General features: G+C 40.6%; 1 protein-coding gene across 7 annotated transcripts in view; it reads left to right on the plus strand.

Moving 5' to 3' along the window:
• Window positions 1–313: 313 nt before the first annotated feature.
• Window positions 314–25,691, plus strand: part of CASK (calcium/calmodulin dependent serine protein kinase) — a 188,638-nt gene continuing 163,260 nt past the window's right edge. For 2 of the 7 annotated variants that reach the window (XM_036391791.2, XM_036391817.2), the window contains exon 1: window positions 314–546. In XM_036391791.2, coding sequence (XP_036247684.1) covers window positions 488–546 — 59 coding nt within the window. In that variant the 5' untranslated portion in view covers window positions 314–487. The remainder of the gene's footprint in view (window positions 547–25,691) is intronic. The other 5 variants (XM_036391774.2, XM_036391798.2, XM_036391783.2 and 2 more) reach the window with 3 other exon arrangements.

Raw genomic sequence — 25,691 nt, forward strand, 5'->3', positions numbered from 1 at the left:
CTCGCGCCCGGGAGCGGAATCAGCGCCCGCGCCTGGGCTCCCCCCGCCCTTCCCCCCTCCCACTATTATCCTCCCTCCCGGCGCTCCCGCCCGCCCGCCCGGGAACGCGCGCCCCGCTCCCGCCCGGCGAGGGAGTGACCCGGCGCTGCCGCCCGCCCCGATCCCCTCCATGGCTCCCGCGCCGCCCCGCTGAGCCGGAGCCGCCCGCCGGGAGCCGCGGCTGAGCGCGGGAGGGAGGGGGCGGGAGGGGGGTGGGAGGCGGGGGCGCGGGGGGTGCGACACGCGCGGGGAGCGGCGGCGGCCGCGGCAGGAGGCGGAGGAGGAGCGGCAGGAGCGGGGAGTCCCGGCGCGGCCGCGGGAGCCCCGGGCGGGCGGGCGGCGCTGGGAGCGGCCGGGATTTACCGTGGTGGCGGTGGGCGCTGAGCGGCGGGGGAGCCGGGCGTCCCCGGGGCCGCCGCCTCTCGGGCTGAGCCCCCCCGCCCGGACCATGGCCGACGACGACGTGCTGTTCGAGGACGTGTACGAGCTCTGCGAGGTGATCGGCAAGTGAGTGCGGCGGGGAGCGGGCAGGGCTGGGCTGGGCTGGGCTGGGCGGGGGGAGCGCTGCCCCGCGCCCCCCGCCCGCACCGGGCACGGGGATGCTCCGCCCGGGACCCACCTGAGTCGCCGCCGGCGGGTCCGTGCGGGGTGCGGGTCCCCCCCGTGGCCGGTGCCCACCGTCCTCGTCACACGGGAGGCGGAAGGGGGAGAAGTGAAGAAGTGACCCCATGTTTCCTCAGCCACCATGATTAACCACCTCGCCATCGCTCAGCCTGGCTGCAGCAAGCGGCAACCACTTCCCACCCCTTTTCTTCTCCTCCCCCCCGATATCCCATTCCTGGCACACCCATCAAGGATTGCCTCTTGGGGAAGGGAGAGGGAAGATAGCTCTCCGTAGATCCACCTATTCGCTGGGTGTCTGCATATTTGTGCGCCAGGTGTTGGGTTTTCCTCTTCTTTGCTGCATAATAACCGGCTCGGTAGTGGCGCTCGGGTAGTGCTCGGTTCTCGTCCAGATCCATCACTCTGGCTCGTGTGGAAATGGAGATGTACAAGGCAGGAGGAGTGCTTGGCCTTTTGAGTCTTATTATGCAACTGCTGTTAAACCGATGCTCGAGGCTTTTATGAAACCTGGGAGTTGAGGCAGCGGCTGGCGTTCCCCAGCTGCTGTTTCGGGTTACCGCTGTTGGATGAAAATGACAATCCGAGTCACCAAGAATATGCAGAGACTCCCCCAAATCAGATGGTGATAAAGAATTAAACATGAACTCCATTCTCCCCTGCCCCCATATTTCCGTGACTGCTCAGTTTTGAAATCCGTTCTTTATTTCTTCATCGTCTTTCATGTATTTTCTGTAGTTGTATCTGTGTTGCAAAAAGGACGGGAAAGATACAGTGATACTGAGACTGCCTAATTTCCGTGTGTCTGATTCCAAAGCTGGGATTGCTCTGCAAGCCTTAATAGTGACACTGTTCAGTGTGCCTGGAGTTTTCTTCTTCATGACAATGGATTTTATGAGAATAATTGAGCGTGTTTTGGTTATAAACAAAGAATGTTTCCTGCATGTATTCTCTTGCCCGCTCTCCACCCTGATGCTTTTCAGTATACATGGAGTGCTGTCTGCTTTCAAAGCCAGGGCTAAAAATATTCCAGAATTAATCTTTTCTCAGGATTATACTGAAACGCTGGTCTTGGACATAGCAGGTGGCTTTGTTGTCAGCAGAAGTTTCAGCACTCAGTTGTGTCGTTTCACAAGACACCACCACCTTGCTCCTAACACAACTTTTAAAAATATTAAGCTCCAAGGGCCTTGTTTGCCATCATAAATGGTACATGATTGCTTTAACTTGATGACGTTGAGGAGCTCCTGTAGGAGCAGAACTCTTGTTGTTAAAGGTGTTTTGAATACAATTTTTGGCACGCTCCTTTCACAAGTGGTTTTATACTAACCACTGCAGTTCACACTGGGATTTATTCCTGCCCAGTTGCCATTAGCAGGAAGGTGCAGTGCTCATGCATGACTGCACACCCTTTCAGAGCATGGATGATCGATTCACAGGGGGCCAGATGTTTGCACATCTCCACTGACTTTTTCTTCTGTGGCTGGAGAATTTCGAAGGGAGAGCTCTAAACCGGTGGATTAGGTGTTAGAAGTTCCACACGAGATTTAGGTAGTGTAGAGAGTGTTGTGATGTAACTAGATCTAACAGATAAATATTGAATCACAGCAGCAGGGTGATGCCAAGAACACTGTAGCAAAAACAGGGTGTATCACTGAAAATAGCAGCAGTGGTGGTGTGAAGGGCTGATAGCTGGTTGTGATTACTCAGGTTTTCCCACACAGATGTCAAGTCCATCCTCTTAATAAAACCCAAACATTTAAAATATAAATACACAACTTTCATGTACAATTTATGAGTGGTATTCCTGTTTATTTGCAATGCTACGCAGGTAAATTCCAGGGGACCAGAGGTGCAGCATCTTTATTTAGCTTGCAGATTCTGGGTACCACCTTGCCTGTCCATAAGAAACTTCAGGAAAGCTGCTGTAGATCTGCTTTGAATTGCTACATATGCATCTGACCAAACATCTTTCAGTGAAACATACACTAAATCTCTGCCTGTCCCCAGGATTTGTTATTGATTGATGCAGTGATTTAGTTCTTGCAGCTAGCACATGTGGCTCTGATTTGCATTTCGGACACATGAAATACTAAAATGTGTAATTTATCTTTCCTAAATAGGTAGTTACCACTGTCACTTAAGGTAGTAAAAGGTATTTTCATAAAGGATGTGGGAAAGAGGTCTTTGCCTGTAAAATTTCTGAGTGTTTAGTCAAAGTTCTCATACAATTTACCAGAGAAATCAAGAGATACTTTCTTGGCTGACAGTAGACAGTCCAATTTGTTGAGGCATATTCTGATCTTTAGGATAAGCTTTAAACACTTTTAAATACAATAAACTGATAAGACTGACTTTGAGTAAATGCAGCAATAATAGCTTTTGGTGAGGAACAATTACAGGGTAGTAGTATATGAATGAATTGATGGGAATGACAATGATAAACTGTTTATTGTGTGACATTTAGTGTGTTTAAGTTCTGCAAGCATGCATTTTTCATTTTTAAGGGGTGTGGGTGGAAAGAAAGGCCAGGAGGGATAGAGAGAAATTCTAGTTCATGTTTTCATTAGAAAAAAAATGTTGAGGAAATCTTATTTTGCATATATTTCCAGTATACCTTTCCATTGCTGAAAGCTATATGAAAATACAAATTGGAATAACAATCCCAATTTCTCATTTAATTTTTTAAAGTGGCATTTATGACACTAACATTAGTCATGTATTTTTACTTAACCAGACGTGTTATGTTTGAGGTTACCATCTCTTCTACTTGGCTGACACAAACATTCTTCAGAAAGAAAGAAATTGGGGATTTCTTTATTAGTCTTCATAAATGTGTTAACATATCTCAGGATAAGTGATAGTGATGAAAAACACAAGTGTGCCTTTTTTTTTCCTAACTTGCTTCCAGGTGACTTTGAAGAGATTCTCCCTGTGTATTGGTTGAGAAGTTCAGAGTCTAAAATCTTTAAGACTGTTCCTATGTGGATCAGACCATGTGTTTGATTGACAGCTCACAGATAGTAGTGCTAAGTGTACTTGTTTATTTTTTTATTAGAATTTTCATTCAAAAGGCTTTGAGTAGTTTATAAAATGTAGTAGGTGTAAAATTGAAACTTCTTGGCTACTCATCCAAGGTGCAGACTGTTCTATCAGAGAAGCTCCACATACACGTAGCAGGAGGTTTCTTCATGCCAGAGAGAGAATGCCTGTCTTCAGTAGGTGCTGGATCTAGAAGAGTGAGGCAAGGTTTTTATGATAGAGCCTTGTTCTGCAAGCACTTTATTTGAAATTATCTGGTTTTACGTTTCTGTACCTCTTAAGATCCATATCAGTTTATGTTAGCATTAGAGGAGAACCATAAAGAGCGTCTGACCTTTCTAACAGTAGGACTTACTTAAAATTTCTCCACATGTTTAAGTTGTAAATACAATGGGATAAAGATGATAGTCATTTATTTGTGTTTGAAGGGGCTTTGGTCACAATTGAAGTCATTAATCCTGGGGTGCATTAGGAAGAGCACGGCTGGCAGCTGGAGGGAGGTGATCCTGCCCCTCTGCTGAGCCCTGTGAGGATCACCTGGAGTGCTGTGTCCAGCTCTGGGCTCCTCAGGACAGGACAGACATGGAGCTCCTGGAGTGGGTCCAGTGGAGGGTGATGAAGATGATGGAGGGACTGGAGCATCTCCCTGAGGACAGGCTGAGGGAGCTGGGCCTGTCCAGCCTCGAGAAGAGAGGGGCTCTCATCCCTGTCTGTGTCTGCAGGGAGGCTCAGGGCATGGACCAGGCTCTGCTCCCTGGTTCCAGCAATGGGACAGGAACTGATGGCCAGGAGTTCCACCTGAACATGAGGAAGAATTCCTTCAATGTGCAGTGACCAAGCACTGGAACTGATTGTCCAGAGAAGGCACAGGGTCTCCCTCACTTGAGATATTCCACACACATCTGGACACAGTCCTGTGCCATGTGCTGTGGGATGACCCTGCTTGAGCAGGGAGATGGGACCAGATGACCCACGGTGGTCCCTTCCAGCCTGACCCGTTGTGTGATATTAATAGTCACTTAAACTGTACATCTTTGTAATTTTTTTCTTCTGTGTGTGGGCTGTATGTGCCATCGCTGTGTGTGTAGTAGTGCAGTTGTTGGCATTTCCAGTACCCAAGGATACCATGATGTTTGGTGCTAATGCTGTCAGAGCTTCCAGGACATTCTCTGCAATCTTGGTTGAGGCTAATCCTCTCCTGCACTGCACGTGTGAGGATTTTAGTTTGTTTTCATCCCTCTTTCATCTGTGATGGGATGAATCTCTCTGCTTGGGCTCTTCCATCTAGTAAAGAGTAGTTAAAGGGCAAGAGCCAGCAGGCATTGTCCCCTTCTCCTTCCAGACTGATAACACAGCTGGAAAACCACAGATGAGAGCTGAGGATGCAAAGTCGTGGGATGGGGTTTATTTGTTTGGTTGGTTTTTTTCAATAAAATTTGAAGGCTTCTAGCCCACTGAAGTCAGACAAGGGGTGGTGGTTGTAATTCATCCTAAGCTCTTACTTGGAGTTGGAGGTGCTTTAGATTTATGCCTCAGTCTGGGAGTGTTCAGGAAAAGGATGACAGAGCTCCTGGATTCCTTGTCAACTGAAATACTGAAAACTTTTAATAATTGTAATTATTGTGGTAACAAAACTATGTAGAGGTATTTTGATGGTTTCAGTGGCATTGTTTTTCATTATTGCCTCCATTTTCACTCACAGGAATTAGAATGCTGTTACCTCTCAAACATACTTTTAGTCTAGTACACTGTTGAGATTTTGCATTTCCTGGAAAACCAATGCAAATAACTGATGGGTGTAATTAATGACAAATCAAATGGAAATGTGAAACAACTGTAGTATGTACTCACTGTTTGTAAAGGGGGGGAAGGGAACTTTTTTGGGATATTGCAACTGATTTGTCTAGTTCAGCTTTTGAGTTTTTTAATGCTGTTTGAAACTCTCTGTTAATAAAACATTCTTGGCTGTTGTCACTGTTACAGTACATAAGAGTAACAGATTATAATAAATATTTGATTTAAGCATGAGGTCATAACGTGCATTTCTTCAGGAAAATAGTGGTTGATTATTTGTAGTGTGTAATTGCTAGGGTATAACCTTAGGTTGGTTATTCTGCTATGGATTTTAGCTGTAGCAGTGATCCATTTCTACTTAAGACTCTCTGCCTACTTAAGAGAAGCAGCTGAACACAGAATAGAATGAACAAACCTGGTTGCAGAGTACATTTCAACCACTACTCCCTATTTGTACAGCTTTTTCTAATATTGATACCCAGCAGCACTCTTGTGTACCTCCCTCTTGAGGAAGAATTCCTTCATGGGAAGGGTTGCTAAGCATTGGGATGAGCTGCCCAGGGGTGGAGGAGTCACCATCCCTGGAGCTGTTCATGAGCTGACTGGATGTGGCACTCAGTGCCATCCATGGTTGAGTTGACGGGGCGGTGATCGGTCGGAGGTTGGAATTGATGATCTTGGGGTTTTTTTCCCCAACATAAATGATTCAGTGATTCTTATGATGTGAACAAGACAGCTGTAGTGATTGGGAAGTTGAGGATTGCTTAAGAGGGGAGTTTGGAGGAACTTGATCTGGGAAAATACAAGCTGAGAAAGATTGTGCAGGGGCTTTGCAAATATGGTTATGTGTTTAAACATCTGAGAGGAGGAAGCCTTGAAAATGAGCAAATCTGAGCAGACTAATCCTGTGTAATTTCAGCCTGGAAGTTTGAAGACTTTAGACCGATTCACTACTGAGATTCTGGATCAGATATCTGTGAGAAGTTGTGGGATGAAAAAAGTGACCTTGACTTGAAGTTTTGATAAGTTAGGAGTTTGATCATTTTGTTGAAATAGGATGAAGCTTCAGAAAAATGGGGGCCAGGCTTCAGAACCCAAGTGATTTTTGATTCAATCTTCTGAATTTCAATTCAAACATAGTACTTAAGATAAAATGCTCTAGGATAAAGAAATATTAGGGAAAGAAGAGAGACACATTTTATGTCAACAGCTACTCACCTACTTAGCCCTCTCTCTGATACACTGTGCTTTTTTATAATCTTTTATACAGATGTCACTACTATGAAAGGTAATCAAGCATTATTAACCTCAGTATGATGTTTCCAAAGATCACTTCTCAGAAACTTGTAGTCATATTAAATGTGTCATCTAAAGAAGGATGACTCCAGAAACGAGTGGTTGTTATAAGTAGGTATTTCATGCTGAATTGTGGAGTTGATAAAAATAACTCATGAATGAAGGGAGTACTTTTTTTTAATATGCAGCATGACTATCAGCATGGCCAGAACTATCATCCCTACCTGTTAAAAAAATTAAACTTACTTCTTGAGATAGTGTATCAGCTATTCCCACCAAAAGAACCCCAAGAAACTTTTATTTTTCTTTGCCTACATCAGATAAGTGTGTAAGAGGAAACCTTGGTTAGAGATCTAAAGCATGGGAAGAGAGTGCCTTGAGTTCAGCATGGCTGTAAACTGAACTGTGCTTTGTGTGCCAGGTTAGTGCCTTCTCTTCATAAACTTGTGCTGCAGTCAGAATGGGTTGCAGTGCTCCTTGGGAGGTGTGTGTTGGTGCAAGGAATGCTGCCCTTGTTGGAAACAGCAGTGCACAGCAAAACTGTGGCATTTCAGTTACCTTTGTGTTACTGGGTATTGAAGCTCCCTTTTACCAGTATCTTTTTTTGGAGGTGAAAACAGTGAAATAAGGTTTGAATAATTTTTGGAGATTGACCATAAAAGACCTTTACATTGTAATAAGGGTTTATTTTTTCACTTCAGTTTGTATCTCTTTCCAGAGATATTACTAAAACCTTTTACAGGATAAATTTAGGACTAAAAGGACTGAGGACTATTGCCTAATGTATTCTCACAGGGCAGAATTGAATGTACCTTGGTTAACAAGTGCCTTGCTCTTTTATTTTCATCACTTTTTTCTAGAATAGGATAAGAAGGGGTAGCCAGCAAGTTAGTCCATATGTTCTGTCTTTTGTTGCAGTGGGGCTGTGCTTTCCTTCCAGGCTTAGGATTTGTCAGAATTCTTGTGTTGTCAATATTTTGCCAATTTCTGTATTGACTTAACTTTTTCAGGAGTCAGCAGTTAGAGCATGTTTTCAGCACCTGAAAACATTAATAGCTGATGCATAGTTCTTACAAACTCACAAAGTTCATTGTCTGTTTAAGAAGTTCTGAATATTTGCCTTCCACCAGGGATTCTTAGTAGCATTTGGTTGAATAGACTTTTACTTGGCTCCTTCACCTGTTTCTTTGACTACCCAATGGGAGGTCACTGCTTGCAGCTACTCTGATTTCAGTTTTAACTAACACCTCCATTTTCTTTTCTGGATTATGTGGACATAAGCAGTTATTCCCAGCATTTAATATTGAGTAAATTTCCTAGGATATGTGAACTAAGAAAGTTGTACAAAACTTTCCTCTGAACAAAGTTTTTAGAAGTAAAAGCTGGGGTGTACAGGCATTTACAGTGGTTCCAAATGTGTTCTGTTCAGTTGTTTGGAAGCACTTAAAGTCAAGTTGCAAAACTAGTTTTATCTTATCAAAGTGTCAGTTCTGCTGCAGCTGAGATTAAGAAACCCTTAGAATTTCAATGTGTGCCTTGCCTAGGAACACATTACCTATTCTAGGGTAAGTTGTGACTTCATATAAATTCAGTTACCAGAGTTTGGAAGGCAGTTGACTTTGCAAGTTGAATTTTTGATCTAAAGATCACTGGGAGTAAGGAAGGAAGTCTTAACTGTAGAGAGGTTGAGGCTTCTCAGGTACAGTCTGTAAGATATTCAGAACTTCATGAAATCTTTTTGTAGGTGTCTTGTTTTGTGGGTCTGTGAAGCAGACATAACACCACCAAAAGCAAAAGAAAAATAAAAAACCCAGAAAAATCTAAAGAACTTCTCCTAAAAGAAAGTTCAGCTTGTCCTGACCATCTCAGAACTTAGGCATGTTCCTCTGCCTCCTTTTTCCTTCCACTTTCATTCTGGGGAGAGGGTCTGTGAGTGAAACCTTTGGCTGTGTCCTTGATGTTCCAGCTTAGAGAAGGCAGCCAAAGGAGTGTGTGTTACTGCTTTACTTCCACACTGCTCCAGGGAATCCTGATCATCCACATGGACTTGTCAGCTGCCCACTTTCTCCTTTTTATTCTGGCTCCAGATGTTGGTCCTGATACTGAGCAGAGGGGAACAGTTCTGAACTGTGGGAAAGCACTCATTTACACTCAGTGAGAGGGATCAATACACCTGTAAATGGAAGGGATAGTGAAGAAGCACGTGAGGTAATCTTATCTCCCTTCTTGAAACCACTCCTCCACCCCTCTCCTCCTGGTTAGGAGAAGATGATAGAGGAGGTGGGAGTGAGGGTGGCCTGTGAAGATGACAAACAATTTTGGGAATTATGCATTAAGTGATATGATCTTTTCTACATCAATAGTGATCCGAGCTAGTAATTTTTCCTAGAAAAGAGCTTTGTGGAGCTCTTTATGTTTGCCAGGGTTGAACTTGCATGCAGCAGCAGCAGATAGGTTGTGTTTGGATGGGTTTAGAGAGAGACCTGTCTGCTCAGCAATGGTCTGGCTGCATGCAGAGCAGGAACCAGGGTGGGGATTGAGGTGAAATCCTGCACCTCTGTGATCCTGCAGCCTCAGCAAGTGTATCATAGTTCAGGAAGGAGAGCTGTGACAAGGTGTAGCTGTGCTGGAGGCTGTGTAACCATGGCAGTGGTACCCTTTCTCCTCTTTGTGCCCTGTGTGGGCAGTGGGTGAGGGCATCCTGGTGCCAGGAGCTGAATTAAGTTTGCTGCTGCTGGAAGAAGGAAGCATTGCTCTCAGAGACCTTGCTCTCTTTATGTGCCCCGAGTGATCCACCCTTCCTTCCCCCGTGCACACTCCCATGTTCACCTGCTCTGTATGAGCCACGTGCACCACAGAAATGATTTTTTTTCTGCTGTTTTCACTGGTTTGACCAGACCTAGAGTGCAGTCAGGGCTTGCTCAAGGTAGAAGACTCAGGGATGGAGAGAGATAAAGTGTGCAGGCACCTCTCCCCTCTTCTCACCTTTGGCAACAGTGAATTACTATGACCATGTCGTAAAATGCTTCGTTAGGGGTTTTTTTTAAAGTATGTTTGGCTTTTTTGTATAATCAGGAAGTTAGCTTCCAAACCCTCTTCTGCAATAATCCAGACAATGGTAAGGAAAGGACAAGAAAAAATGGAAACAGATTCCTTTTTTTGAGGGGAAAGGAAATATTCCAAATTAACGTGCAATTATAAACACACGCACACAAAAAAAGAGTTGTTTTTATGGTCTTAATTTGTTTTTTCCTTCCTCCTATACACATATTCTTGTTCCCTGTAATTAAAACCAAGCACTAACTTTACATCAGGACCTCATTTCATTCAGGATTTTAATTGGTGACACAGTCAATTAAAATTAGGAAGGCAACTGACTCTGGGATTTTTATTTGTTGAATATTTGAATTAATTGTTTGAAGTATATTAGCTTATGACATGGTTAGATGTTCTTCAAATGTTCATGTGCCTTGTTGGGTCCTTCAGAACATAAAATGTTCACAGTTGAATGTACTCTGAACAGCAGGCGTGCTTTGTTGTTTGTGGGTAGTTCTAATCTTTGTAGAAACCAAATCTGTTACTTCTGGTTCTGGTGTGATTGTGTGCAAAAGCTCTGATAACGTATTTAGGAATGTTGAAGAAATTCAAAACCAAAGTTTTCCCAAGCCACCTATTTTCAGATTTTGTTTTGCTCTAAACGCAAATGTAAAATGTATTGTATTGATCAAGAACTTGTTTCAGTTAAAATATCTGCCTACCTGTCCATTTGTTTTTTAGGGTTTTTTATCTGGGTTTTTGTTTCCGGTCTTTTTAGGAGAAGTTCTGTGTTAGTGCATCTGGATCAAGTTTAGATTGAAAAGTACCAACTTCCATTTACAGAAAACACTGTTTTCCTTTCTACAGCCCCCCAAACTAGAAGTAACCTCTTTCTTAGTGTGTTTCTGCAAGTATCTTAATTTCAGACCTTCAGCATTACAGTCATGACAGGAACAAAAGGGGCTTTCAAAACTGAAGGTCAGACAGAACTGTATTGCTCAGTTAGAGCTATTAGATTAAGATTATTTTTCTTACTTTTTCCTTTCTGGAAGAAGCAGTTATCTGTTGGCCGAGTTTCTCAGATGTTCAGCCCTTAAGGTTCAATTATCTTTAAAAGCATAAAGTAAACAGGGTGCTTAAAATATCAGAAGTTCTTTCCCTAATCTTAGATCTCAAGTGTGTCAATTTTTTTTTATCAGCTGCAGGCACTTGTAATTGTAAAGTATTCAAAACTTCATAGCTGCCATTGAGATACACTTTGAGGATACTTCCTCAGCTCTTGCAGATGCATCTTCTTGCTTGGATTCTTGGTTTGAAGTTTTCAAAAGTTTGAGTTGTCTGTTTGCTGTGTTGATAAGAGGTGTTTTCAAATAGATTGCTGACTTTAGAGTTGTTTTGTGTTGTGTGTTTGAAATACTTAAAATTTGCACAGAACAGGGACTGGGAAGTGGATTTTTGCTTTGTGAAGATGATCATCATGGATGCTTCATTTCCCTTCTTAGTGGGTCTGGTGCTTTTTAAATGATTCCATACAACATCAGCTGGGAGTTTTGATTCTTGTATCCTCTAGCCTGGTGAGTGCTTTCACAGGCACTGTGTGCTAGGGAAGGATTTTAATTTGAGTGTCCTGATGTTGGGAGGATTGCTCCAAGCACTGATGATGCGGTGGCATGGACTGACAAGTTCTGAGAACATGTCCCAGGAGCAGTGAGGCAAAATCCACAGCAGAACTGTTGGTTTGGGTAATCCTCCATGCTGGTGAGCTAGAATGTCTCTTGAGGTGGTGCTTTTCAATATGCAGCATCCTTTAGGTGTTGTGTTAAACTACAAACTCAGAAGTATAATCTGAAATTATTCTCAGGGATGCAGTTAAGCAGAAAGGGGTGAAACTTCTGTGATTCTTTCCCTGAATGTTCATTGTATTTCACAATGGGACTTAGCTTCTCATATTGCTAATGTATTTTTTAAAAAATTAAAGTGTTCCAGAAAACTAATTTGGGAAACTCTCTTCTCAAAACCCAGGCTATATCCAGCTTCTTAGTATTTGTTAAAGTTGCAAAGACAAGGAAGAGTGTAAGAATAATGCCTTCTTGAAATGTGGTTTCAGATAAATGGCTGGAACATTCAGAAATCAGCAGTGACTTGTGAAAATATTGCTGCATGTTAGAATTTAAACATGTGTATTTTGCTGAAAGCTGCTTTGAAATTCTTTTTCTCATATGTGCTAAAAATTGATCTGTGATGTTTTTGCATTTAAAAATAGAGACTTGCAGTGGTTTGGAGCTGTTCTTACTGATAGGTTTCCCTTTTTTTGTCACTGTTTGAAAAAGGAAAAAAGAAAAAGCAACTTGAAATGTTTACCATTTGGATAAAGCTGTAATAATTACTCAGAACTTTCCTTTTCATTTAACTTTTCCCCTTACACTCAGATGCTAGCTTGAGACTTTGCTGCCATCTCTAGTTTCTTGATGAAATTTATCTTGAGCTGCTATTTGGTCCTGCATTTTCATCTGTATTCTTAAAAAGACAGATTTTGGCTGGATTTCATGACTGCTGTTAGAAGAATTTGTTTTGTAAAGCTTGTATCAGTGAGGAAAATAGCTGTCCCCTGTGGTTTTTTCCCCCTGAGAATACATTAGGGAGTTTTTCTAAGGAGAAATATCTTGTATTCTTAATATCTTGTATTCTTCTTGGTTTCACCTTCAGATACAGCTTTAGTTAATAAGCCAACTTCCAGCATTTTTTGCTCTCATTTTGTCTGTTAAATTTTGTAAGTCTCCTGTTACTGTATTTACTGTGATCAAGACAGTAAATTCTGTTGGTTGGTTATTGAATATAGAACAGTTTTGGGTTTTGCTGGTCTCTTCAGTACCAGCATTTTACTTCCAGTTTGAGTGTCAATATACCTGAATGGTTTTTAAATGTTTCTTTGCCAGTTTTCATCTTTTAGCATTCTTTTGTAATGTGACACTCCTCGGTAGCTCTGCCAAAGCTTCATTCTGGATTTTTTTCCCCTGTTTTGCCTCATATTTCTTTTCCTATCAATGACAACTTTTCCTAACAACTTGTATACAAAGTTTCACATGGTGCATCCTGGCTTAGACTGGGATCTCAGTTTTCTTCAGTCTACAGGGCTCCCAGCAGGCTGTAGGATGGCTGTCAGTCAGAATTTTGCTCCCATGGAAACTGGCTTGCTGCAAAATCAAACTGCAGTTTGAGTGTCTGAAACGTCAGCTAACAAAAGGTTTCTCAGAGTTACAAGAACCTTTGAAAAAGTGTCATCATTTTACAGTTTTATCTTTGAATCTCCACCAGCTGAGACTGTAGTGTTGAGACCTGTGTTTGTTTTCTGTAGAGGGAGTGGTACAGGGTAACCTGTTCTGTTACTGTCTCAAAGTCCTGATGACAGTTCAGGTATTCAATGGGACGTTTGGTTTGGTTTGGTTTTTTGTTGTTGTTTTTGTTTGTTTGCTTGTTTTTGTTTGTTTTGGTGGGTTTTTTTGGTTTTTTTGTTTTTTGGGGTTTTTTTGTTGTTGTTGATTGGTTGGTTGGTTGGGTTGGGTTTTTTCCCCTGTAAAAGCTGTAGAGGAAAGTGCTTTTTTTTTCCACAGGTTGAAATTTGCCTCTGCAGCATGGAAAAAATAAAGTTGTGTGGCTTCAGTGCTTCTGCCTAGAATTAAAGGAAGAGAGGTGGTTCTCTGCAGTGGAATTGTGTTCCTGTGAGCATGTGTGGAAGAAGGAAGTTTATCTGATCTCTTCTCACCAAGGGGAAATAAGATCTTGGCCTACTTGTCTTAGCAACCATTCTTCTCTACCCAGTCAGTTTCTGGGAAAATAAGAGTTTTTCAGCAACAATGCTTATAAAACAATGTTTTATGCCTAAAAAGGATAAACCTATTATAAGGTTTTAAGAGTGGAACCTGCTCCACTCTTTCCCGCGTACTCTAATTAGCAGAAACTGCTTTTTGTATTTTTCGCATTTTCTACTTTCTCTAATCTCTGTGATTTTGCATTAAAAAGTGCTGCTTTTTTTTTTTTTCCTTGCTGCTTTCTTTAGGCTGATGCTGTCTTACAGGATAACTCCTGAAATCTCAGGAAAACTTATATACCTACTGCCCAAGTTAAAGGACTTCCAGAAATACAAAATTCCAAGTGAAAGGAGAAAGTTGTATCTCCAAAGTCTTGTCTCGTGCAGGAGTTCATGTTTTGTGAAAAATGTTACACCAGTAAACTCATTGGAAGAGTTGTGTGATCCTGCCCTGTTAGTATGTCAGAGCTGACATCAGCACTGTATGTTGATATCACTGTATGTTTTTAAATTTATCCACATGTAAATGGGCCGGTAAAATGCTTCAATTTTTTTGCCCATTCTCCTTCACTTCTAGCAAACACAATTTTTACCTTCTATCCTAGCAGTTTAAGTGCTCTTTGGAAGCTTTATAAAGCTTCAGAAAATATACTGTTCTTTAATGATGTGCAAAAATCTTTAATCAGCATTCCTTCGAGCAGCTCAAATGCACAGAGGTGTGCCAAGTCCAAAATCACATTTGACTGAGTGCTAATTAAGTAATTTCACTTCTTTCCAGTTAAGACCCTGCAAAACGTGCAAACCCCCTATTTTTTGTCTGCTTTAATGGATGGGAGCTGAGTTGTTATAGGCAGAATCAGGAGCACATTGTTGATCCTGCCATACTACTGCATGCCAGGAGTGAGAAAGAGGACAGTGTGGATCTGATGTGAAAGTATTCTCTATTTTTGGGGTTTTGTTTTGTTCTCCTAGTAGTTCCAGATGTTTTCACTGTCCTCTCTAGTCCTGTTTCTCAGTAGAGCATGTTTTATGTTACTCCTCCTTTTTAACAGGTGGGTTGGGAAGGGCTGTTGTTCAGTATTAGTGAGCTAGTAATCAACAAGGTAAATATGGTTTGGAATGATCCAAAAATTCTCAGTGTGTTTATGAATGTTTGGTGCTATTCAGAGTGGACTGAAAAAAAGGTTGTGTTCAGCTGCTCAGTTTTATGTTGAAGGTGAGTTGCTAATTAAAATTGATTAGCATCTGCTCTTTTACCAGTTGAAATGGTTTCCTGACTTAAGTTCTTGAGAAAATGTGTCTAGTAGTAGAGATTCTAACTCTAGTCAGATAGGTCTCATAGAACAGTTTTAAATTGTAGTCCATGTTAGTTTATGTAAACAGTTGGTAATGTTTATGCAGTGTATGAAAATCCTACAGCTTTCTATAGGCAATTCTGTAAAATGGGAATTATGTCCTTGTGAGGAAGTTGAGAGCAAGTAGAAAATATTCACAATATTAATAGCACAGCTCAAGTTTACCTTTGTCTTGTCCAGAAAGGAGTTTCTGTGCAAGTGTTCATTTTCAAAGTGCTTTATGTAGTAAAATGTATACAATGAAGTTCTTAAAAAACCCAAAAAAGTCTTATCAAGCAGTGTTCCTTGAGATGTGTCCCCCCACCCCTTTTTCTCATTTTTGTTCATGCTCTTGCTCTTTTGGGTGGCTAAACTAGACTGATGAAAAAAATGTCTTTCTCCCCCCACCTCTTCATAGGTTTCCCACTCAGTCATTCTCTTCAGGGACTTTGGCCAGTTTTCCAGGTACAGTGCAATTACTCTTAAAACTTTAATCTTCATCTGGATAGGAATTGGGGAGCAATGGAAACCATGAAAACAGTTAAGCCAGGAAACCAGTTTATCAGAAAGAAGATTACATGTCTGTATCTTTGGAAGGAAAGCACAGATTATATATTTTTTTTTTTAATCTCCCAGACAAATATTTTGTGCTTCACAGTGGATTGATTACATGTGGTTGTCATGTGCTGGAAAACATTTGTGGGAGAAGGGGCCTTTCAGTGATGCTGCCTTAGTGGTACTTGGAATCTAGTTTGTCACAGAGGGCTATCACATAGATAACACAATTATCTATTCCTTGAGTGTCACATGTAGAAATTCATTTGTTGAGAACCAGACTAGCACCTTTCTTGAATGATCCAAAGGGAAAAAAAATCATGTGGAGGAGGATCAGGAGGTCATTAGCAGTTTTGAATATACTTATTTTTTTAAAGTGCTTTTAGTTTGGCATAGTATTCCTCCAGCTTGTATTTGAAGTCACATTTGGACTAAACCCTTGAGAATAAAGCAGTTGTTTTAAAGTTTTGTTTAGGCAGATACCTGCAGATAGGTGAAGACTGTAAAGATGGAATTTTCTAGCCATATGAAGGCAGTCCTTTCTCCTTAAGAGATGAAATGAGCAAACAGTTGGAAATAATCAATTTTGTAAGTAAGGCTCAACCCAAGTGCTGCTGCCCTGGACGTACAATTGAACTATGACATCTCTGAACTATCTAAAATGATTTCTAGATACCTTATAGCACTCTCTTCATGGATTGTTTTCATTCTGCTTTTGGCTATAGCAGTTGGTGTTGAGTAAGATTTCCATTATAAATTGGGGGGTGGGAATCACCCTCTTGATATTTGGAGAGAACAGATCTGAGGTATACAGAAGACTATTTATTTTGCATTCCAAGTCTGCACCCAGAGGGAAGGGAAAAAGCAAGATCTGAGTCTCAAGAGGTGTGTGCAGTATTGCTTTAGTCTTTCCAGTTGAACTTTAACTTAAAAATGGGGAAGGGGGCTTTGATTATTCACTCTGTGGTATGTGTTTGCATTGAGAATCAGGAATGGGATCTCCATTAGTAGGGGTAGTTGAGATGGCAGCTCTTGACCTACTCAGCTGCTTCTCACTTGAATGTGGAGAGAAAAAGGAGGTAACTGTGACCATCATTCTTCCTGGTTTTGTCACTGGGTCTTCAGGTGGGGGTAAATCAGACTTAGTTTTTTGCAAGGTAGGATAGAATTGAAATGAATGCTTTAACAAACTGGTGAAAGAAAACCTTGCTGAGCTGCTGTAAGTCCTTATTTTAATTAGTACATTCAATTCTGAAATATGGCCTAAGCTTACCCAAGAGAGTTTTATAATAAGCTGATAAATGTCTGTGGGGGCAAAAGCAGGTTTGTTCATTTGCTTGTTTTTAAAGCACATGCATAGCATAATTTTCAGTATATTGGGGGAGAAAACCAGAGTTTTATACAAACTGCTTGGCCATAAATCCTTCCTTTCAGCATTCAGCCGTACTCCAGCTGGGAAGGTTCATGTGGTACAGCCTTGAAACTTTTTTCTACTTGTTGTTGTTGTACTGAAGCTGCATCTGCGCCGAAGGCTGTGGCAGATTTATCATCTCCTGCCGTGTCTATTGAAGTCTTTCACCCCAGTCCCAGTGTGTATTTCAGTTGTCTTTTGCCACTTTCTCATTGCAAAGACTGAGCCTTGTCTGCACCCAAATTTGAGGCATTTACTGTAGCATCTGCAAGCCTCTTTTCTTCTGCCTTCTACTGTTGTTGTTATTATTGTTGTTATTAATATTGTTATTATTGCTATAGAGGTAGCTGGATGTTTATGTCTTGTGAGAATTTGTTTTAATTCCATTTCTGGGACTTGCCCACTCCTTGACTCGTCTTCAGGTCTCAACAATGACTGAATACTGTCAGATACCTTACATCAGAAATTGTAATATATACTCAGAGAAAACTACCTGCTGAAATATTTTCATGCTGCTCTGTCCAAGCTAAAGATGTCATTTTTTGCTTTTTTTGGACCTATCACTCATACTGAGCTGCCAATTTTTATCTTAATTAGTATTTTGCCATTGCTGCTTTAAGATGAATAAAACGATTATGTTTTTCCAAATATCCCCAGTGCAGATGTTTTTGGAACATATTCACATCTCTTATGGGTTATTACACATAAAAGCAAATTAAAAGTTTGAGCTTTTTTATTGTGACAAGCTGAAGGGATACTTATCTGTGGTTTAATGGCATTGAGTTAGTCATTTGGCTTTTTGTCCTGGTAGCAGTAAATAGGCATTTTCTAGGCATGAAGTTCTACATCAAAAAAAAAAAAAAAAGCTTTATATTTCTACAATGTCATTTCATTCTTTTTTCCCCTCAGAATTAGCTTTAGTCATATAATATGCCTGCTAAAGTCATTAGTGAGTTCCAGCCACTGCTTTTGTCAAAGAATCTACATCTGTGTATTAAATGGAATTGATTCAGGGCTGTGTTTAGACCAAAGGTTTTGCCCAAATTCTACTTGGAGAAGCCTGGCAGAGCCTTGGCTGTAGGCTGTGATTCAGTTTGTAGGTGTTCTGGTGTCTTTATTTACTTTTTTTAAAGCTTTCTATGTACCTTAATTTCATATTGTGTTGAAAAGAATTGATAGTTACATTCTGGAGCAGTCAGTCAGGTGTGGAGCTCTACAATCCTGCTGTTCTAGCTGGGTGATTCTGTACCCAAAATTACACAATTCCACTGGTAGTGGGGAATTTAGGTTGTATTCTTGCCTGTGAAGGAAACTGCAGTTTACAGGTTGGAGCTTCTAATTCTGTTTATTCATCTTGTTCCATGCTGCTCTAAGGAAGAGCACCTCAGTCCATTAAAGTGTGATGTGCTCCTTCTGGCTGTTTGTGTACAGATCCTCTCATGAATGCTGGGTTTTGGCTTGGTGTTTTGTGGTTTGGGATTTTTATCTGCTTTGAAGAGTCAGTTTGGTTTATTAATTTTTCCAGGTGAACTGTCTGTGCAATAATAACTGGTTTAGGTTGTATAAAAAGATATAAGTTGTGTCATAACAAAAGTAGTAGAGGTAAAAACTGAAGAATGTCATTGAGAGTCGTAAAGAGAGCTTTACCAAATCCAGAAAAAATGATAGGAAAAGGAAGAAGGAGAATAGACGCCAATATTTTACGAAAACTGACCTAGAATTCTGTGAAATTGATTATAGTTGCATTTTAGATCCAACATACAAAACTTCTCTGTAAGGAGGATAAATACAAAGAAATGAAGGCTGGAGAAAAGCAGAAGCAACAATGTTTCAGAGCATAAAGGTGTAAAAACTCCTCTGTTTTCTCACTAAGAATTATTATATTATAATGTTTTATGGAAAAGGTATGAAAAAGCAGTCATTGGTACAGACAATACAGTGGAAAAATAATAACTCTAAAAGTTCCTGCAGCAGCTTTTTAGTAAGTGACTGATTCATTGTTTATGTGTGTTATCCTTACCAAGTGAAGGACTTCAAGGTTTAGGGCTTCTTTAACAATTTGTGAAAAATCTACATATTTTGTTTTAAAACTAAAACCTAGTTTAAAAAAATTTATAACTTCTCAGTGCTTTAGTGCTTTGCCTTCTTTCTTTTCTTTTTTTTTCTGTTATTCCTGAAGGGGAGGGAGCAGGAATCATTGAAATCCTGGCCAAGTGGATTTTTGGAAGCTTATTTTTTAATTGGAGCATGGTCCAGCCTGCTTCTGCTGATGCTGCAGGATGAGAAAGAAGGGGAACAGAAGTTGGAATAGGAAGCTGCTGAGAGAAAGATTCCTACTGAGGGTGACTGTGGGAGGAAGAGAGAGGAAAAAAGATGAGTAAAGTAGGTTTATAAGAAGGAATAAAGAACAGTTTGAAAAGTGAAATTGAACAACCAAGCAGAGGAGATCTTGTGATTGCCAGCCTGCAAGAATAGACAAAGTGGGTTAAGGTAGGGAAAAGCAGCAGCAAGTAGAAATTGATTTACTGGTTAATAACAGGATATTTGTAAAGAGAAGAGGGAAAACATCCCAGATGAGCTAAAGGTTGTGGAAAACACACAGCTGGTGCTGGAGAAGGGGGAAGAGGAATGGAAGTGAGATTCATGAAAGGCAGGATTAGGATTAGGATTAGTGAGGTGATATTCAAACATGAGGGAGACCATTTTAGCAAAGCAGAGAATGCAGAAGGGCACAAAGACTGATTCGTGAGTAGGGATGGAATGTTTGACAAGGTTATTGCCATCAAGTCTTCAGCATTCGGTGGCTTTTAAGTTGAATGTTATTTAATTGCAGTGATTTATTTCTTTATTTGTGTGCCATTTAGCCAGAAGAGCAAAAAGAGTAGAGGTTCTCTTAGTATGTTAAAATAAGATATGAACAAAAATGTTGACTTGAGAAAACTGTACTGAGCTGAATCATGAGATAATTGTGTGTAGTAATAGTTGATTCTTGTCAGCCATCTCAAGTTATATTTCCCCTGTTTCTTAATCCTTATATTTTACCTGATTAGATTACTCCTGCTAAATCTTCATTCTTGCTCTTCCCTTGTCTCCAGTGCTTGTAGCACAGCTCCCTTCATTTTAAATAAACTAGGTTAATTTAAATGTTTCAGAAATTTTGTGATGTTAGCCTAGCTTGCTCAGACTTAAGCAGGTTAGGGAACAATTGCAGGAATCCCAAGGTGAGGGATGGAATTGTGTTCATCTCCAACAGAGGAAACAGCACTTGGTTATAGCTGTGTTTGACAGCTTGGGTTACCTGATCCTGTTTGCATGCACTGTACTGCAGCTGTCTTGTGAATACCTAGAAATTCTCAATTTAGCAAAAGTCATTTGGGCCTTTTTTATTAATACAAACTTGCTACCATTATATGAAAACATTATTGGCACAACCGACCTTGAAGACATGCACTGGACAAAATTTGTCAACTCATGCTCAATTGACAGACTTATTTTTAGACAGTGTAGAAAATATAGAAGAATTTTCTACCTCTTGACAGGCTTTTCTTAAAATCTTGCTGTCAGAGCAGACCTTTCCTTTCTTTGTTTAGTTTGCTTAAGTTTTGGTGGGTTTTTTTGGTGTTTTGGGGTGGAGGTTTGTGTGATGGGTTGGTTTATTTCAGTCTTCTGAAGTTGAATGATCAATGTATTCTCTATTAACATCAAAATTCTGAGTCTTGTGGATTTAATCTATCTACCTACTGGTACTTCTTCTGTCTTTCTTCTGAAGGAGTAATTTTCTCCACTTTTTGAAATTCTAAGTATTTTGTTTTTCGTTAACATTTCCATATGACGCATGTAAGTCATCGGTTTTAAAAAAAAAATCCTGCTAGCATTGCAAACTGAAAAATTATCCAGGGCTACTTAGTAAGTGTAACTTTTAAAATTAGCAAGTGTGACACTTTCATCATTTCCTGTGATGTGCAGTGTGAACACTGTAACCAGACTGGCTTTTCAGTCTAGTGTCCAGACATGAATGAGTGGCACAGGAATCAGCATAAGGCTGATTTGTATCCTTGTATGCTGATTTCCTGTATCCTCTCCTCACAGTGTTTCTGACTAAGGGTGGGATTGTACAAGGTCACCAACAGACACAATTCACCTTCAGCTGCTTTTGGCATCTTACAAAGAAAGAGTTGATTAAATGTTCTTGGAAGGATGTTGCTATGTAGAAATACTTATTTTACAAACATTAATCTGAAAAATAGCCTTTTGAAGCACTGCTTTTCTGTAAAAGAACCTTCTGTATAGACCTAATAAAAAATAGCCCTCGCTCATAGTATTTTTGTATAGTGGCTTACCAGAAATCAGGCATTGTAATTTTACATTTCCTTCTTAGAAACGTGCAAGATACTGTGATGCCATTCAGCTTTTCATGTCTCTATAGAATTGTGTGATGCTCTTATCTGTCACTGAAAAAGAAGATTCCAGTGTATGGATGTAGTCAGAAGATGGGGTTTTGTGTCAATCAGACAGTTATTTATATTCAGTCAACAATAGAAAATGGTGCTCTGTCCCTCCTCCCTGCAGATATTTTCTGTCTTTTATGCTGCTGGAAAGAAGCAGGGCATTGTCACCTCTGCCTCAGACTAATAAGGCTGGAGATGCTTAATGTATTGTATAGTAAAAAATGCAGTGCAAACTCTCTTGCTGCTGGCCTCTTTCAGTGTCTGAAGATTTATGGGTGGGAAAAAAAAAAGAATATCCCTTTAAACATTTTTTGCTGTTGCAGTTTTCTCTCCTGTATAGTGACCCATCAGTCCATAGGCAGTAGAGTGGATAAATAAGATTTGTGTTGCATTGTTGCTTGGGCAAAACAAACAAAAAAAGCTTGAGGACTCAGATAAGTGAATGAAGTTTTGGAAATGAATGAGTTATGCCATGCATGATCACTATGTGTGTGCTGTTGGGCCAAAGCAAAGAGCTTGGCTGTGTATTCCTGAGAACCTCTTAGCTGCTGAAAGATTAGTGCCAGCTAGTCCTTTACACTTCCTCTTCTCTAGGCTACACAAGTTCATTTTCCTCAGCTTGCCCTCATGGAAAAAATGTTTGAAGTTTAATTGAGTGGTTGATTTGTCAATTGTTTTCAAGGAACTTTGGTCCCTACTCACAGCTGGCTCATCTTTTTTTTTTTTCCCTTATGGAAAAAGAAATCATAGAGAAAGCAAAGAATGTTGTCTCTCTAGACTTCAGAAGGGCCTTTGAAAATGTGTCACTTAAGAATCTTGGAGAAAATAAAGGAATAGGGGCTGGTTGAGCACACAGTGAGGAGGATTGAACAGGTGCCTATCAGTGGTGCAAAGTCCAGCTGGAGGCCAGAACCCATCCTTGTACCCCGTGGTCAGTACTGGCTGCGGTGCTCTTCAGCACGCTCCTGCATGGTCTGGCTGATGGCACAGTCTGCTCCTCAGCAGCTCTGCTGCTGCCACCAAACTGGGACCAGGGGCTGCTGCCACCCAGGGAGTCCCTGGCAGGCCGGGGCAAAGGGCTGGCAGCAACCTCATGCAATCCCACCAGGATAAGTGTGGAAAGTGGGGAGGAACAACCCCAGGAGCCAGAAGGGCTGCAGGGAGTGTCTGCAGGACAGTCTGGGCTGGTGGCCAACAAGGTGAACACCAACTAGCCATGAGCCCTGGTGCTAAAAAAGGGACATCCTGTGGCATCCTGGGCTGCCTTAGGAGGAGTGTCACCAGGAGGCTGAGGGAGATCAGAGGAGCAATGGGCACAAGCTGAAACACGAGACTGACTTGGGGTTTTTACTGTGAGCATGACTGAGCACTGTCCCAGATTGCTCAGAGGGCTCCAAGCAGATGGTTCTTGGCAGCTCCCTGTGTGTGGCCTGCTTGATGAAGAGGGGTGGACCAGATGACCTCCAGAGTTTCCCTCTACCCCAGCCATTCTCTTATTCTGTGTACATGATTTAGAGAAACATCATTCCCGGTTTTTATAAGGTCTGGGACAAGTTTCTCAGCAGGAGGCTGAAGCATTGAGTTTTTAATTGGATGCAGCCAAGGTTTGCATGTGGCAGCTGCTTTTGATGTTTCTGAGGTGGAATGGCCTCTGTACTTCATTCAGTATCTTGCAGTTTATGAAATCAGTGGGAATGGGATGCACAATTCTGCATGCTCAGATTTGCTGAGATCAGAAATGTGTTCAAAATCTGGCTGTAATATTCCTTTAAGTTTGTCATCTTAAGTTGGATCTTTCACTTAGTACTAGAAGTTATTAGACAGCACTTCAGACCTCCTATCCTAATAAACCTGAGGGCCATACACAACTTCCAAAACATTGGAAACATTTCTTATGATGTCTCAATTCTTAATTGCTGCCTCATTCACTCTGTGTATATGGCAATGCTTTCTCCCACAGTGTGGTGCTATTGTGTATAACTCTGTAAAGCTGGTAACAACTGGAATAAATCATTCTTTAAAAGGGTACAAGACAATAAAGCTGCAGCTAACAAGGATCCTAATGTTTTCCTCCTTTTGAACACCACATTCCAGTTAACATTTCTTCTAGAAGCTGTGAGAATGGACAAGGTTTGCATGGAGCTATGTGCTAGTAAACCTAATTATTTTTAAAGTTTTAATGGCTTCTCAGCCTCCTCTAATTCTGCATTGTAAAGAGAAGCAAAAATTGGAATATTTTTCAAAGCTTTTGTTTCACTGCATCCATCACAGAAACATGAATGAATATGCATGTTCTCTTGGTTTTCTATGTGGACTTCTCTCAGGAAGGGAGATAACAGCAGTAGGTAAAACACCTGGGTACAAGGTAACTTTTCCACTTAAATCTCTGCTAAATTAATGTAGGCATTTGATTAGGTGGTTGCTGGACCACCATTGCTAAGCTAGAAGTAAATAGTCTCCTGCACAGGAGTGGAAAAAGATGAGCTTAACTTAAAACCATTATATAATTATGGAGTTGATTTCCCCTTTCCTCCCCTTCAAATAATAGTGAAATCTAAACTGAAATGTAAACCAGAGGCATGTTATACAGAGATACACCTCACATTGAAAGTCAGGTGTAAAAAAAGGTCATCATTAATTGTTTTATTTCCTGTAGCAAAATGTGTCCACCTGCTTGCAGTTCATGGTTTGTTCTGCTTGTTCTTTTCTTTTCTCTTTTTTTTTTTTTTTCTTTTCAGCCTTAATTGTGACTCAGGAATTTGTGTTTCCTAAGAGGAAGTTGTTTTTTACAACTGATTTACACTAATGTGTCCATGAATGATTCTTAGGGCTTTATTTGCCTCTCTGGCAAACACTTCAAATACCTTATTTTTCACTCCATTGCATAAAATGAGCTCAGTTTATTTATCTTTCTTTTAAAAATCTGATCATCACGTTCTTCTTTCTGAGTTGCATCCTTCTGCCTCCAGTGGCATCTGTGCAGCAGTAATGTTTACTCTTCTCTGGTTTAGCCACGTGGGTCTGTGATTTTAAGCCTCTCTCCTGTTACTGAGACCTAGTGCCAAAGACCAAAATTAGCTTATTTAAATCCAGTTACAAAAAGGTATTAGTTCTGGAATTTGTCTTGCTGATTTAGTATGCACATACAGGCTTTTACTTGAAGGTGATGTAATGAAAGGCCTTGTTTGCTGTGATTGTTGGAGTTCAGGAGGTCCTTTAATGCAGCAATATTCTGCAGTTATTAAAGGTGTGAAAAGCTTTCAAGGGTAGTGTTGCTAACAACCTTAACAGGGTGTTGCTTAAGCTTTAAAATGTTTTGAAGAAACTGAAGCTTATGCAGTTATTTTTAAGCTACTGCATCTTAAATAAACAAATCTTCAAATAACTGTTAAATAGGCTAATGAGACTTATCTGGCCTTCCCCATGTTTATGCTATAAATAGATCTAAAGCCAGTCCTTGGCAGCAGGCCCCTTAACAGGCTTGTGGGTGCCTTACAGCCTGACCTCTGTGTCTGGGGGACCCACCTGGTGAGTAAGAGCACTTTTTCAATGCACCTTTCTTCAGTGGTGAAAGTAAATAAGAAAAGAAGGAAAATTTTTAGTCATGGGAAGAAAGAGAGGGGGACAAATCCATCTAGTGATTTTAGCTCTTAAAATCTTCAGGAGTTAGCAGCATGCCTCAGTAATTAGTTGGATAAATTCATTGTCAAATATCCAGGGAGTGTTCAGCTCTTCTCTGAGTATACCACGCTTCACCCATCACAATTGATATAATTTATAATTTCCTCAGTGATTAAAAAAGACATAAGTAAATTGATATGGAAAAGAGCACAAAGCATTACCTGTTTCAAACTTGCAGCTCCAGAAGAGTAAATGAAAAATACCTTTTCCATAGTTAAATTATACTTGAACTTGTGTGTTAATTGGAACAAATGTCCTCAAAATTTGCTATACAAGAATGGGAGACCAGAGATCACCTGAACTGTATATATATAATTTAAATTTTTACCGAAATGTTAAGGTGGTAGGGGGGTTGTCAGATAAAAATAATTTTCTTGCCAAGAGAAAGAATTTTAAAATCCTTTTCAGGACAGCATAATGCTATTTCTCTAATTTAAATGACCTTGTAGGCATTTGATGAGTAATTAGGTCTTCAAAGAAGGACTATTTAGATTAATTCCTGAAAGTGGTTAAACACACATGTATACAAGGTGGCAGAGTTGTTGTCTATTATACTTTATCCATAAAAAAAATACATTTGTGATGATGTGCTGTGCACTGTAATTGACTGTCATTGTTTTATGCAA

Source organism: Molothrus ater, chromosome 2 (assembly GCF_012460135.2).
Source record: "Molothrus ater isolate BHLD 08-10-18 breed brown headed cowbird chromosome 2, BPBGC_Mater_1.1, whole genome shotgun sequence".
Classification (NCBI taxonomy): Eukaryota; Metazoa; Chordata; class Aves; order Passeriformes; family Icteridae; genus Molothrus; species Molothrus ater.